The sequence below is a fragment of the Bos indicus genome, chromosome 12 (assembly GCF_029378745.1).
Source record: "Bos indicus isolate NIAB-ARS_2022 breed Sahiwal x Tharparkar chromosome 12, NIAB-ARS_B.indTharparkar_mat_pri_1.0, whole genome shotgun sequence".
Lineage (NCBI taxonomy): Eukaryota > Metazoa > Chordata > Mammalia > Artiodactyla > Bovidae > Bos > Bos indicus.
In genome coordinates, this window is record NC_091771.1 from 69,637,060 (window position 1) to 69,651,646 (window position 14,587).

The 14,587-nt window shown below is 38.0% G+C and overlaps 1 protein-coding gene across 1 annotated transcript in view; it reads left to right on the forward strand.

The window, feature by feature from the left end:
* Window positions 1-14,587, forward strand: part of LOC109567079 (ATP-binding cassette sub-family C member 4-like) — a 160,055-nt gene that overhangs the window by 81,148 nt on the left and 64,320 nt on the right. The window contains exon 12 of the mRNA XM_070799962.1: window positions 12,596-12,675. Within this exon, the coding sequence (XP_070656063.1) occupies window positions 12,596-12,675 (80 nt within the window). The remainder of the gene's footprint in view (window positions 1-12,595; window positions 12,676-14,587) is intronic.

The window sequence follows — 14,587 nt, forward strand, 5'->3', positions numbered from 1 at the left end:
CTCTTGTATCACTGGAAGCTTGATTTACAAAGAGATTTGAACATTTATGTTAGCTGAAGAAAATTTTCTTCAAAGGCCATCACTATGTGAACATCCAGATATATGTAAGGGGCTCTGTTTGAGGCGGATGGGTAGTAAGGGAGTCATACAGATGGTGTGTCCAGAACTGGGCAAACTTGGCTGTTACTACCTCTTTTGCATCGTTCTCTGAGACAGCTCTGTTGCATCTCATATGCTTCACAGGACAAACTTTGGAATTTACTATCTCTGATGACTTTTCGTGCCCCTTAATGCTCTAAAATCTCATAAGGATAATATGAAAAACACCTTGCATGTATGTGTTCCTTTACAATTTAGGAGGGAACTGCCTAAGCATGATGTTTTATCCTGTGAATGTTGTCATCTCACTTTTAAAGATAAGGGATTTGCCTCTCAAAGGAGATTGGATGAGTTGCCTAAATGCCTCTTGCTCCTGTGCATTAGAAGAGGCCCAGAACCTCGTATTTTTCCACTGATGGTTTCCTAATTCCTGTTCTATTATGTTGGTGCAAAAATAATAGTGAATTTTAAATCATTATAGCTAGGCTCCAGCACATCTTTAATTAATTAAAATAAGAACCATTACAATCAACATATTTTTGACAACAAGAAATGTGTGTTTTTTTTTTTTTTTCTTGTAGCAAAAAAAAAAAAAAAAAAATCTGTGCTTTGGAATTCGATGAATTCTTGGAAAGTACTTTCTGCATTCTGCTGGTTGTGGAAGCATTTTCCCTGCAAAAAGTTGTTGAGATGCTTTAAAGAAGTGGTAGTTGGTTGGTGAGAGGTCAAATGAATAAGGTGGATAAAGCAAAACTTTGTAGATAGGGAACAAGATGACAAGGAGTAGGTGGACATAGAGTACATGTCTCTCTATGGATATATCAGGAATACACCTTCAGACACCAGTGCTTGCAGAACACCAGCTGAGAGTAGATAGTAGTACCTGACCACTGGAAAAGAATATATAAAACACATAAAACTAGATAGGATGAAGGAACTAGGGGGGAAAAACAGGAACTCTCTAAGTGCCTGAATGGGCAGAGATATGGAGAAAGACTAGCAAAAGAGGCCTTCTGATTGCCAGCTACCAGAGGCTCAAAAAAGACTCTGATAGGGCCATAACTCCTGCAGTGGAAGCAGTCCGTGTCACTTCACATTTGGTGCTGTCAGGGTCCCCATGACCCAAGCACCTGTGCCACCTTCATGCTCAACCCTCACTGGGACAGAGCTGCCACAGGCAAAAAAACTCTTGTATCCATGCATGGGGGGTCACTTAAGCCATGCTGGATTCTTTGCAACCCTGTGGACTGTGGCCTGCCAGGCTTCCCTGTCAGGGGGGTTCTCCAGGCAAGAATACTAGAGTGGATTGCCATACCCTTCTAGAACACTATATTTTCTGCTGCCCTAGCTGCCAAATGTACCTGGTGCTGCCAGAGCCCCTGCAAACCCAAGCACCTGCAACACTTCCACATGGAGCCTTCACTGGGGCAGACCCAAGTCCTCCAGGGCAGCCTCAGGAGCAAACCCCAGTGGACAACGCATATGCAGAGGTGGAAATAAAATCACAACTGAAACCTGGGGGCAGTGTGGCTAAAGAAGAAAACCAAAAACCTTCCCACCAAAGCTGCTATACAAGCAGCAGATTAAATCCATATGATCAACTAGGCAGACTCTTTGTCTATGGAATATATAAAAGGATATTGAGAGCTCCCACTAAAGAAAACACACTAGTTCTGATAGCTATGGACATTGGAGGCAAGAACACACAGGAGGAGGACCAGAGTCTGAGCTGCCCCCACAGCAGGTCCAGAGGCCAGCACAGTGTTGGAGGGCATCCTAGGAAAGTGAGGTGGACTGTGGCTACCAGAGAGGGAAAGGATGCTGACAGCAGAGACTCAAGAAAAACATTTGTTATTCTTATATATTGATTTGTTCTGTAGTTTCTTTTGGATTTTTTTCTTTTTCTTTTTTTCCTTTTTCCCCCCTCTGTTGATTTTATTAGCACTATGAAATCTAATTAAGCTTTTGAGGTTTCCTTTTTATTTTTCTTCAATCACACTTTTTATTGCTGTTACAAATGACTGCTTCTGTGTTGGCTTTTTGCAGTTACATGGAGTTTTCCATTTTTTTCCTCTTTTTCAATTTTTAAATATTTAAAATCTATCATCATTTTTCTACATTTATGCCTTTGTTTGATTTCCTACTCTTATTTACCCCTTGAAGTTAATCTTTAATATATATAAATAATCTTTATAGACCTCTATTTAACTTTGCATTTCTATTTTTTCTTTCCTTTCTTTTTGTCACCATATTTGCTAGTTTTGTTTTCATTGCTTTATTCCCCTGTTGACACCTTGCTTTAGTTTTGTTTTCCAGTTTGTGCTTTAGTTAGTTTTGTTCTTAACTGGTGGATATCATTTTTGGTTTCATTTGTTCACTGGTCAATCTATTGCACTTTATGATTGTTAGTCTGTTTTGATTTTGCTTATGGGTGTATATATTCCATTATTTTAATTATTATTTGCCGGATTTTGAAACTGCCATTTGTCTAGGGTTCATCTTTGGTTTTTTATTTTTGGGTATTTGTTTTAATCCCATTTAATGCCATACCAAACCACCTATGGAATCTCCATCCTGGCCAGAGATGAAGCCCTGAGCCTTTGGAGTGGGAGCACTGACTCCAAGAACCTAGACTACCAGAGAACTAACCCTAGGAAGTATTCAATAGTGAGATCTCCCACAAAGGCAACCACTTGTATACAAGACCTGGCATCACACAAATGACAGTAGCACCCTGTGCAGGACGCCTGTTCCAAACAACAAACAAAACAAAAATACAAACCCAATCATCAGCAGACAGGATTAACACGTCACTCAGCCATGCCCACTGGAGGAAAAAAACAAACAAACAAACAAAAAAAACAAACCCAGCACAAATCTCACCCTACACAAGGCTTACACAAACCACTGGGCCAGGCTTACAAGGGAAGAAACCAAAAGAAAGAAAGAATTCAACCTTGAAGCCTAGGAAAAGGAGACCTCAAACATAGTAAGTTAAAAAAAAAAAAAAAAAGAAAAAGCAGAGAAATACTGCACAAATGAAGGAACAAACTAGTAACACACAAGTCCAAATAAAATGAAGAGGAAATAGGCAAATTACCTGAAAATGAATTCAAAATAATGGTAGAAAAGATGATCAAAAACCTTGAAAATAAAATGGAGAAAATGCAAGAATCAATTAACAAAGACCTAGAAGAATGAAAGAATAAGCATACAGAGACAAACAGCACATTAATGAATTTAAAAATACTCTATAAGGAATCAAGAGCAGAATATTTGAAACAGAAGAACAGATCAGTGAGTTGGAAGATAAAATGGTAGAAATAACTTCTGAAAAGCAGAATAAAGTAAAAAGAATGAAAAGAACTGAGGATGTCTCAGAGACCTATGGGACAATATTAAATGTACCAACATTTGAATTATAGGGGTCCCAGGAGAATAAGAGAAAAAGAAAAGTTATGAGAAAGTTTTTGAGAAGATTATAGTTGAAAATTTCCCCAATATGGAAAAGAAAATATTCAGTCAAGTCCTAGAGGTGCAAAGAGTCCCATACAGGAGAAACCCAATGAGAAATACACCAAGACACATACTAATCAAACTAACAAAGTTTAAACACAAAGAAAGAATATTAAAAGCAGCAAGGGAAAAGCACTAAGTCACATACAAGGGAAACTGCATATGCTTAACAGCTGATCTTTCAGCAGAAACTCTGCAGGCCATAAGGGAATGGCAGGATATACTTAAAGTACTGAAAGGGAGAAATCTACAACCAAGATTACTCTACCTGGCAAGGATCTCATTTAAAATTGATGGAGAAACCAAAAGCTTTTCAAACAAACAAAAGTTGAGAGAGTTTAGTATCGCCAAACTAGCTTTACAAAAAATATTAAAGGGATGTATATAATCAGGAAATACAAGAGAAGAAAAAGATCTACAAAAACAACCCCCAAGCAATTAAGAAAATGGCAGTAGGAACATATATATCAATAATTACTTTAAATGGATTAAATGCTTCAACCAAAGACACAGCCTGGCTGAATGGATACAAAATCAAGGCCCATATATATGCTGTCTACAAGAAACCCACTTCAGATCTAAAGACATATATAGACTGAAGGTTAGAGGATGGAAAATTATATTCCATGCAAATAGGAAGCAAAAGAAAACTGGAGTGGTGATCCTCATATCAGGCAAAGTAGACCTTAAAATAGAGAATGTTACAATAAATAAGGAAGGATACTACATAATGATCAAGGGACCAATCCAAGAGGAAGACATAACAATTTTAAATATCTATGCACCCAGAAACACCTCAATACATAAGACAAATACTAACAGACATAAAAGGAGAAATGACAGTAACATAATAATAGTAGGAGACTTTCACACCCCACACCAGTGGACAGATCATCAAAACAGAAAATTAATAAGGAAACACAAGTCTTAAATCATACATTAGATGAGATGGATCTCATTGATACCTTCAGGACATTCCATCCAAATGCAGAAGAATACATCTTCTTCTCAAGTTCACATGGAACATTCTTCAGGATAGACCACATCTTGGATCAAAAATCAAACCAGAGGGATGGTACAGGGAGGGAGGACGGAGAAGGGTTCAGGATGGGGAACACATGTATACCTGTGGCAGATTCATGTTGATATATGGCAAAACCAATATAATATTGAAAAGTTAAAAAATAAAATAAAATAAAATGCAAAAAAAAAAAAATAAAATAAAAAGCAAGATTCAATGAAAAAAAAAAATCAAACCCCAGTAAATTTAAGAAAATTGAAATTGTATCAAGCATCTTTTCTGACCACAATGCTGTGAGACTAGATATCAGTTACAAGAAAAAAACTGTAAAAAATGCAAAGACATGGAGATTAAACATTTCTAAATAATGAACAGGTTACTGAAGAAATCAAAAGGGCAGTCAAAAAATTCCTAGAAACCAATGACAATGAAAACGCAACAACTCAAAACCTATGGGATGCAGCAAAAGCAGTTCTAAGAAGACAGTATATAGCAATACAGTCCTACCTCAAGAAACAAGAAAAACATAACATAGACAACCTAACTTTACACCTAAAACAACTGGAAAAGGAAGAACAAAAAACCCCCAAAATTAGCAGAAGGAAATAAATCATATCAGAGCAGAAATAAATGAAAAAGAAATGAAAGAAACAATAGTAAAGATTAATAAAACTAAAAGCTAGTTCTTTGAGAAGACAAACAAAATTGACAAACCTTTAGCCAGACTCATCAATAAAAAAAGAGAGAAGAATAAAATCAACAAAATTAGAAATGAAAAGGGAGAGGTTACAACAGACAATGCAGAAATACAAAGGATTATAAGAGACTATTATGAACAACTATATGGCTATAAAATGGATAATCTGGAAGAAATGAACAGATTCTTAGAAAAGTTCAATCTTCCAAGACTGAACCAGGAAGAAATAGAAATTATGAACAACCTAATTATAAGCACTGAAATTGAAGCTGTGATCAAACATCTCCCAAAAAACAAAATCCCAGGACCAGATGGCTTCACAGGAGAATTCTATCAAACATTCAGAGAACAGCTAATGCCTATCCTTCTAAAACTCTTTCAAAAAATTGCAGAGGGAGGAACACTTCCAAACTCATTCTATGAGGCCACCATCACCCTGATACCAAAACCAGACAAATATAACACAAAAGAAAACTACAGGCCAATATCACTGATGAACAGAGATACAAAAATCCTCAACAAAATTCTAACAAACAGAATTTAACAATGCATTAAAAAGCTCATACACCATGATCAAGTTGGGTTTATTCCAGGGATACAAGTATTCTTCAATATACACAAATCAATTAGTGTGATACACCATATTAACAAATTGAAAAATAAAAACCATATGATAATCTCAAGAGATGCAGAAAAAGCCTTTGACAGAATTCAGCACGCATGTATGATTAAAACTCTTCAAAAGATAGGCATGGAAAGAACCTATCTCAACATATTAAAAGCCATATATGATAAGTCCACAGCCTACACTATTCTCAGTGGTGAAAAACTGCAAGCATTCCACCTAAGATCAGGATCAAGACAAGGGTGTCCACTCTAACCACTACTATTCAACATAGTTTTGGAAGTCCTAGCTATAGCAAGGAGAAGAAAAATAAGTAAAAAGAATCCAGATCAGCAAAGCAGAAGTAAAGTTCTCACTGTTTGCAGTTGACATGATGCTATATATAGAAAACCCCAAAGATAGTATCAGAAAATTACTAGAGCTAATCAGTGAATTTAGCAAAGTTAAAGGAAACAAAAATCAATACACAGAAATCACTTGCATTTCTATATGCTAACAATGAAAAATCAGAAAGAAGTTAAGCAGTCAATCCCATTCTCCATTGGAACAAAAAGAATAAAATATCTAGGAATAAACCTACCTAAGGAGACAAAAGACCTGTACATGGAAAATTATAAGACATTGATGAAAGAAATCAAAGATGACATAAACATATGCAGAGATATTGCATGTTCGTGGGTAGGAAGAATCAATATTGTGAATGACTATATTACCAAACACAATCTACAGATTCAATGTGATCCCTATCAAATTACCAATGATATTTTTCACAGAACTAGAACAGAAAAATCTCACAATTCATCTGGAAACACAGAAGTCCCCAAATAGCCAAAGCAGTCTTGAGAAAGAAGAATGGAGCTGGAGGTATCTACCTTCCTGACTTCAGATTATACTACAAAGCTACAGTCATCAAGACAGTATGGTACTGGCACACACAAAACCAGAAATATAGACCAATGGAACAAGATGGAAAGCCCAGAAATAAACCCATGCACCTATGGGTGCCTTTTTTTGATAAAGGAGGCAAGAATATCCAGTGGGGCAGACTGTCTCTTCAATAAGTGGTGCTGGAAAAACTGGACAGCTACATGTAAAAGAATAAAATTAAAACACTTCCTAACATCATACACAAAGATAAATTCAAAAGGGATTAAAGACCTAAATGTAAGACCAGAAACTATAAAACTGTTAGAGGGAAACATAGGCAGAACACTTGATGACATAAATCAAAGCAAGATCTCCGTGACCACCTCCTAGAGTAATGGAAATAAAAACAAAAGCAAAAAAATGGGACCTAATTAAACTTAAAAGCTTTTGCACAGCAAAGGAAACTAGAAGCAAGGTGAAAAGACAACCCTCAGAATGGGAGAAAATAGTAGCAAATGAAACAACTGACAGAGGATTAATTTTCAAAATATACAAGCAGATCATACAACTCAATACCAGAAAAACAAACAACCCAATCAAAAAATGGGGAAAAGACCTAAACAGACATTTCTCCAAAGAAGACATGTAAATGGCTAACAAACACATGAAAAGATGCTCAGTATCACTTACTATTAGAGAAATGCAAGTCAAAACCACAATGAGGTATCACCTCACACTGGTCAGAATGGCCATCATCAAAAAGTCTACAAACAATAAATGCTGGAGAGGGTGTGGAGAAAAGGGAACCCTCTTGCACTGTTTGTGGGAATGTAAATTGGTACAGCCACTGTGGAAGACGCTATAAAAATGCCTTAAAAAACTAGGATTAAAACCACCATATGACCCAGCAAACCCACTCCTAGGCATATACCCTGAGGAAACCAAAATTGAAAAAGACATATGTATCCCAATGTTCGTTGCAGCACTATTTACAATAGCTAGAACATGGATGAAACCTTAGATGTCCATTGACAGATGAATGGATAAAGAAGTTGTGATACATATACATGATGGAATATTACTCAGCCATAAAAAGGAATGCATTTGAGTCAATTCTAATGAGGTGGATGAATATAGAGCCTATTATACAGAGTGAAGTAAGTCAGAAAGAGAAAGATAAATATCATATACTAACACATATATATGGACTCTAGAAAACTGGCACCAAAGAATTTATTTGCAGGGGAGCAGTGGAGAAACAGACATAGAGAACAGACTTATGGACATGGGGAGAGGGGAGGAGAGGGTGAGATGTATGGAAAGAGTAACATGGAAACTTACATTACCATATGTAAAGCAGATAGCCAATGGGAATTTGCTGTATGCCTCAGGGAACTCAAACAGGGGCTCTGTATCAACCTAGAGGGATGGGTTGGGGAGGGAGATGGGAGAGAGGTTCAAAAGGGAGGAAACATATGTATACCTACAGCTGATTCATGGTGGGGTTTGACAGAAAACAACAAAATTCTGTAAAGCAATTATTGTTTAATTAAAAATAGGCAAATTAAAAAAAAACAAAAACCCTTTGTAGCCCAATTCGTTCAATTTTTGAAGTGTTGGTTGTGTGATATGCTGCCGGTTGTTGTCCTAAGGAATCGGGCCCTTTCTGTTGACCAATGCTGGTTGCGGGCATTGCAGTTTTCGGTGCATCTCATTAATTTGCTGAGCATACTTCTCAGATGTGATGGTTTTGCTGGGATTCAAAGAGCTGTAATGGGTCAAATGGGCAGCAGACGACCAAACAGTGACCACGACCAGTTTTTGGTGTAACTTTGGCTTTCGGAAATGTTTTAGAGCTTCTTCTCAGTCCAGCCACTGAGCTGGTCATTGCTGGTTGTCATATACAATTGTATAAAATTTTGTCTCATGTCACAATCCAATCAAGAAATGGTTCATTGTTGTTGCATAGAATAAGAGAAGATGACACTTTAAAACAATTTTTTTGATATGTGGTCAGCTCATGAGACACCCACATATTGAACCTTTTCACCTTTCAAATGCTGAATGACTGTAGAATAGTTGGCGTTGATCTTAGTTGGTCATTGTCAACTTTTGATGGCTGGCCACTGTGCTCCTCATCTTTAAGGCTCTCATCTCCTTTGCAAAACTACTTGAACCACCATTGCACTGTACATTCATTAGCAATTCCTGGGCCAGTTGTCTTGTTGATGTTGTGAGTTGTCTCCACTGCTTTATGACCCATTTTGAACTCGAATAAGAAAAACACTCAAATTTGCTTTCTGTCTAACATTATTTCCATAGTCCAAGATACATATAAAAAAACGAGGCTTAAAAAGACACATGCTACATCACAGGTGAACCTCAAAAACCTTAGACGGAATGAAAGAAGCCAGACCTAGAGACCACGTAAAATACAACCATTGTGAATTTGGATTTTGATGAGAAGTTCAGTGACATCTTTCATGGTATTCTGCCTTATGAATGAAATAGAAAAACGTGGACCATAGCAGGTGAGAGGACCCTTATTGGTTCTCAAATACCATGGACTTCAAGGAGGTTACCTTCTTCTCCCTCTTCCTCCACTCTTTCTACTACCTCCCTCCTCTCCTTAACACTTGATTTCCCTTCCTTCTTTCCCCCAGTCTTTCTCTTGCTCTCCCCACAACTCTTCCTTTTTATACAAGTAAAGATAGTCATTGTAGAAAAACGCCACAGAAAATTTAAATTGTGCATATATATTGCAGGCTTATTTCAGACTTGTTCAGGTTGTTTTCTGCTTCTGACTCTCCAAATATGCCACATTGTACATTTCTGATGCACTTTTTAACTCCTGGGATACATTCCTATAAATAGAATTTCTGGGTGAGAAGGGACATACTTTTAAAGTTTTTTATATGTATTACTCAGTTGCTCCCCTAAATCTACCTGTGCCATAGATGGGATTGATGTGGATTTTCATTATACCCATATCAAAAATATGATCTGGCCTCCAGAATTTACCATGTTTGACAGCTTTGTGACTGGTTATGCAGGGTGGGGAAGGTGGTGATTTTACTCCTGGGCACAAGGCGTTAACTGGGACTGGCCATCTGAGTCTGGTCAAGAGGCGGTGGCCAGGATAGGACCATGCCTTATGAGAGATCACTGAGGCACCAAGGAATAGTGGATGGAAAGGATATGATTCACTTCCTTCAAGTATTTGAAAGACTGTCATATTGAGAGAAATTAGATTCACTTTGTGTGCTTTATAAGGAGAGAATAAGCAGCAGAGTTTGGATCTTCCAGGAAGACAAGATTCAGTTTAATGTGAGAAAGCCCTAACAGAACAGTCTGAAAATGGATTGGGTCCCCCTTGTTTACTGTGAATACCCTTTCCCTCTGTATCCCTGGAGATATTCCAGTAGGGGCCATGTGTCATGTGTCACTCAGATGAAGAGTCATAGCATGTGTGTGAAGGGAGTTTATCATAAAGCTTTCACATGGAGACCTTTGAGAGAACTTTAATACTGCAAGGTCATAAACTTGGAATTAGAGCTCTAATTACAACAGTCTATCCCAAAGCCAGAGGAAATAAATACTCTGAAAACACTATCTGTTCTCTTAATGTTTCTTGGTGCAAGAAATAACTGTTAAACTTGCTGACCTCACATTTTCTGCACTCAGATCATTGGTACATAAGAGTTTAGTTTTTTGATGATATTTGATATTTTTCAGTTTTTGTAGTTGCTGTGTGGGGAGATGGTTTTTCTCATTGTTTTTGTTTTCCTTGTGTTTTATGAACTTTGCCAATCCTCAGTCTCTCAGACCTTGTCAACCACATCTGGTGAAAGGTAAAGGGATGGTTTTCATGTACTGTTCATCTCTGAGTAGCCTTTTCATTAAAAAAAATTCTATCATTGCTTTAAACATTTTCTAAGCTGAATTGTATTTACTGTGTTTCCAAATTCTGCCTATGTTAGATAGTTGTATTCTTCCATTGATGGAACCATCTGCATATAAACTATATCTTTAACATTTTCTGACATATATTTTCCTTATTTTGGTATTACTGCTTTGAGAAATTAAAAAATGTCTATGCAGGGTTTCCCTGGTGGTCTGGTGGCTAAGAATCCACTTGCCAGTGCAGGGGTCACTGGTTCAATCCCTGGTCTGGGAAGATTCCACATGCCGTGGGGCAACTAAGTCCATGTACACAACTGCTGAAGCCTGTGTGCCTAAAGCCCATGCTCAGTAACAAAAGAAGCCACCGCGACACAACTAGAGAAAGCCCATGTGCAGCAATGGAGATCCAGCACAGCCAAAAATTAAATAAATAAATAAATCTTAAAAAATAGACTATGCAGTTCACAAAATTCACTAGAATATCTGGAAAATAACCCATTCGATTGTAATGTTCCTAAAGCAGAACTGATTTAATAACCTAACCTCTTGCCCCTCAAAATGTGATCTGGGAAACTGCAGAAAGGGTGTCATGTGGCAGCTTGGTGGAAATGCAGACTCTCTGGCTCCCCCAGCACTCCTGAGTCAGAATCTGAATTTTACCAAGTGGACCCTCCTGTAGCACCTGGTGGACTTTCCCAGGGGACGTGATGCTGCAGAACCTGGGGGTCAGAATCATCATCTCACCTTGGTGGTTGAGCGCCTGGTAACTTACCTGGCATCGTGACCGGGTTCTTTCACCTGCAAGAGCCTATTTAATCCCGAGAATCACCCTCTAAAGTGGGCATTCTTGGAATATCGAAGAGTTGTCACCAGATCTGCCAAAGGCGTCACTAAAAGACAGTTTCTTCATCTGTATTTCCTAAGCCTGAGACAGGAAAATTGAAGGCCCAGCCTGTATATTGCTGGCCTTACCAAGGGTGAAAGCCTCCAGTGACCCCAGCTCTTGGTGTAGGTACACTCTGTGCTTCCAGTGAACCAGACACCCTGTGGACAACAGCAGAGCCTCACATCCCAGCAGTGGAAACTCAGCCCCAACCGCTGCTCATTCACTGTCCAGTTGTGGGTTGATGGGAAGGCTATCTGTGACCAAGGTCAAGAAGAGCGGATAGAGGTCCCACATCTCACCTTCAGGTTGACTTCCTGAAGCTTCAATTATAAACGAAGCTGAGACAGGTAGATAAAAACATTTCCTAGGAGTTGCTATACTCAAATAGATTGTGTGTGTATATATACTTAAGGGACAAATATGTACTGCACCTTTTTTTTTCTGATAAAACATGTGTAGCTTGAGGGTTGTTTGAATTAAGTCATTAAAAGCAGTAGATATTAGAAATTCTCATATTCCAATTCTGCAGCATTTAGGATACACTGTTTTAGTGGATTTTGAGAAGGTAAATAAAATCAGTGATAAGAAGTACTTGGAATGAAGTCTTTGATATATGGTAAAACCAATACAATATTGTAAAATAATTAACCTCCAATTAAAATAAATAAATTTATTTAAAAATAAATAAATAAAATCCATCAACCCTTCCACAAGATTCCTTACCTTCCCCCCTGCCATTCTTTTAAAAACCAGGGGGGCCAATTTCAATCCCACCCACTGCTATTTGGTGGTATTTTGATTTCTGTTTTAGGTATTACGCTATTTTTTCCTTCTTTACCACTGACATCAGTTCATTTCATGTGATTATGAAATACATTAAAAAAACATGTATTTAAAATATTATTTTATTTCATCATGAATTGTTTGTCTTGAAAGGCCTGTCTAGGTGAAAGAGTAATTTCTCATATCCTGTTCTTACAGGAAGAATTTTAAACCGTTTCTCCAAAGACATTGGACATATGGATGACTCGCTGCCCTCATCATTTCAAGTTTTCTTTCAGGTAATGTATCAGCCCTGTAAGAGTTCTCCACAGGGAAGAACAGAGAGCCTGTTTCTCAAGGCTTTTTCACAGGGGCTGATGGTGGGCCTTTCAGCCTGGTGATGTGTCCTATAATCTTAAATAAATACCATGTTTGTGAGAGAAAGGTGTGGCTGTGATTGAGAGGCTGAGTTAACATGAGTAACACCTGGGGCAGGAGTGTCTGCACAGTCACGTCAAGGTTGGTCTGAAGCAGTGACATGCTGGGTGAGTGGTTCTCCCTCTGCCTTCCAGGTGTCTGGTGTGGATTCCCTTTACTTTAAGCATATTTCATAATAGAAACAAGCATCTCTCATGGAAAGATTGCCAAGATGAACTAAATTATGCACTGTATTACCATAAAGGACAAATACTTACTGCACCTTTTTTTCTGATAAAACATGTGTTACTTACAAAGAAAAGGTTAATAATAATAAGGTGACCAATAATACTTGAACAAAAACAATCATTGTTGTTCACTTGCTAAGTTGTGTCTGACTCTTTGTAACCCCATGGACTGCAGCACCCCAGGCTTCCTTGTCCTTCACTATCTCCTATAGTTTGCTCAAGCTCATGTTCATTGAGTTGGTGATGCCTTCCAACCTCATCCTCTGTCACCCCCTTCTCCTGTCTTCAGTCTTTCCCAGCATCAGGATCTTTTCCAATGAGTTGGCTCTTTGCATTAGGTGGCCAAAGTTTTTTAGCTTCAGCTTCAGCATCAGTCCTTCCAATGAATATTAAGGGTTGATTTCCTTTAAGATTGACTGATTTGATCCCCTTGCAGTCCAAGGGACTCTCAAGAGCCTTCTCCAATGCCACAACTCAAAGGCATCAGTTCTTCAGTACTCAGGCTTCTTTATGGTCCAACTCTCACATCCATACATGACTACTGGAAAAACCGTAGATTTGACTATATAGATCTTTGTTGGCAAAGTGATGTCTTTGCTTTTTAATATGCTGTCTAGCTTAGTCGTAGCTTTTCTTCCAACTAAGGAGCAGGCGTCTTTTAATTTCATGGCTGCAGTCACTGTCTGCAGTGATTTTGGAGCCCAAGAAAATAAAAGTCTGTCACTGCTTCCTCTTTTCCCCCTTCTATTTGCCATGAAGTGTTAGGACTGGATGCCATGGTCGTTTTTTGAATATTTAGTTTTAAGGTATCTTTTTCACTCTCTTCTTTCACACTCATCAAGAGGCTCTTTAGTTTCTTTTCTCTTTATGCCATTAGGGTGGTATCATCTGCATATCTGAGGTTGTTGATATTTCTCCTGCAATCTTAAATCCAGCTGGTATAGAGTCTTACCCTCCCTATTAATATTCAAGAATGTTAACACTAAACACCATCTCAGCACAATATCAGGCTAATGGAATTTCTTCTCTGGGTGTAGTTATCATATTCTGCAAACTAAATAATTATTCTGAATCGTGAAAAATCACCATATATTCTCAAGTGAAAGATTCATCCAAAAAATTGTTTCTATTTATTCATGTAGATTCATGACTTCTGATAGAATTCCCAACTGGTGTGCTCCAAGTGGGAAATAAGCATATCAAAATAATCATTCCCCTTATTTCCTGGAGCATCAGGACTTGGGTCACTTCTGGGTCAACATGTTTCTTGTACACACATCATTGTCTTTGTGCCATAGTGAGACAGAAGTAGAGAAGCACTGGCTATGGTTATATGGGCCATCAGATGGGCCTGAAATCCAATCACATGAGGAGAATTGTGTGTGTAGCTAGGATTAGGCTCAATAAAATTCATGAGAATGTGGAAGAAAGAAATGAGACTGGCTTCAAGGAAGGGATCTCTGTCACACAGAGGAATCTGCTGTTTCCTTCTTTAGAGTGTTGACTTTTTGTTTGGATACTATTTTTGTCTTCTACAACTTCTGTT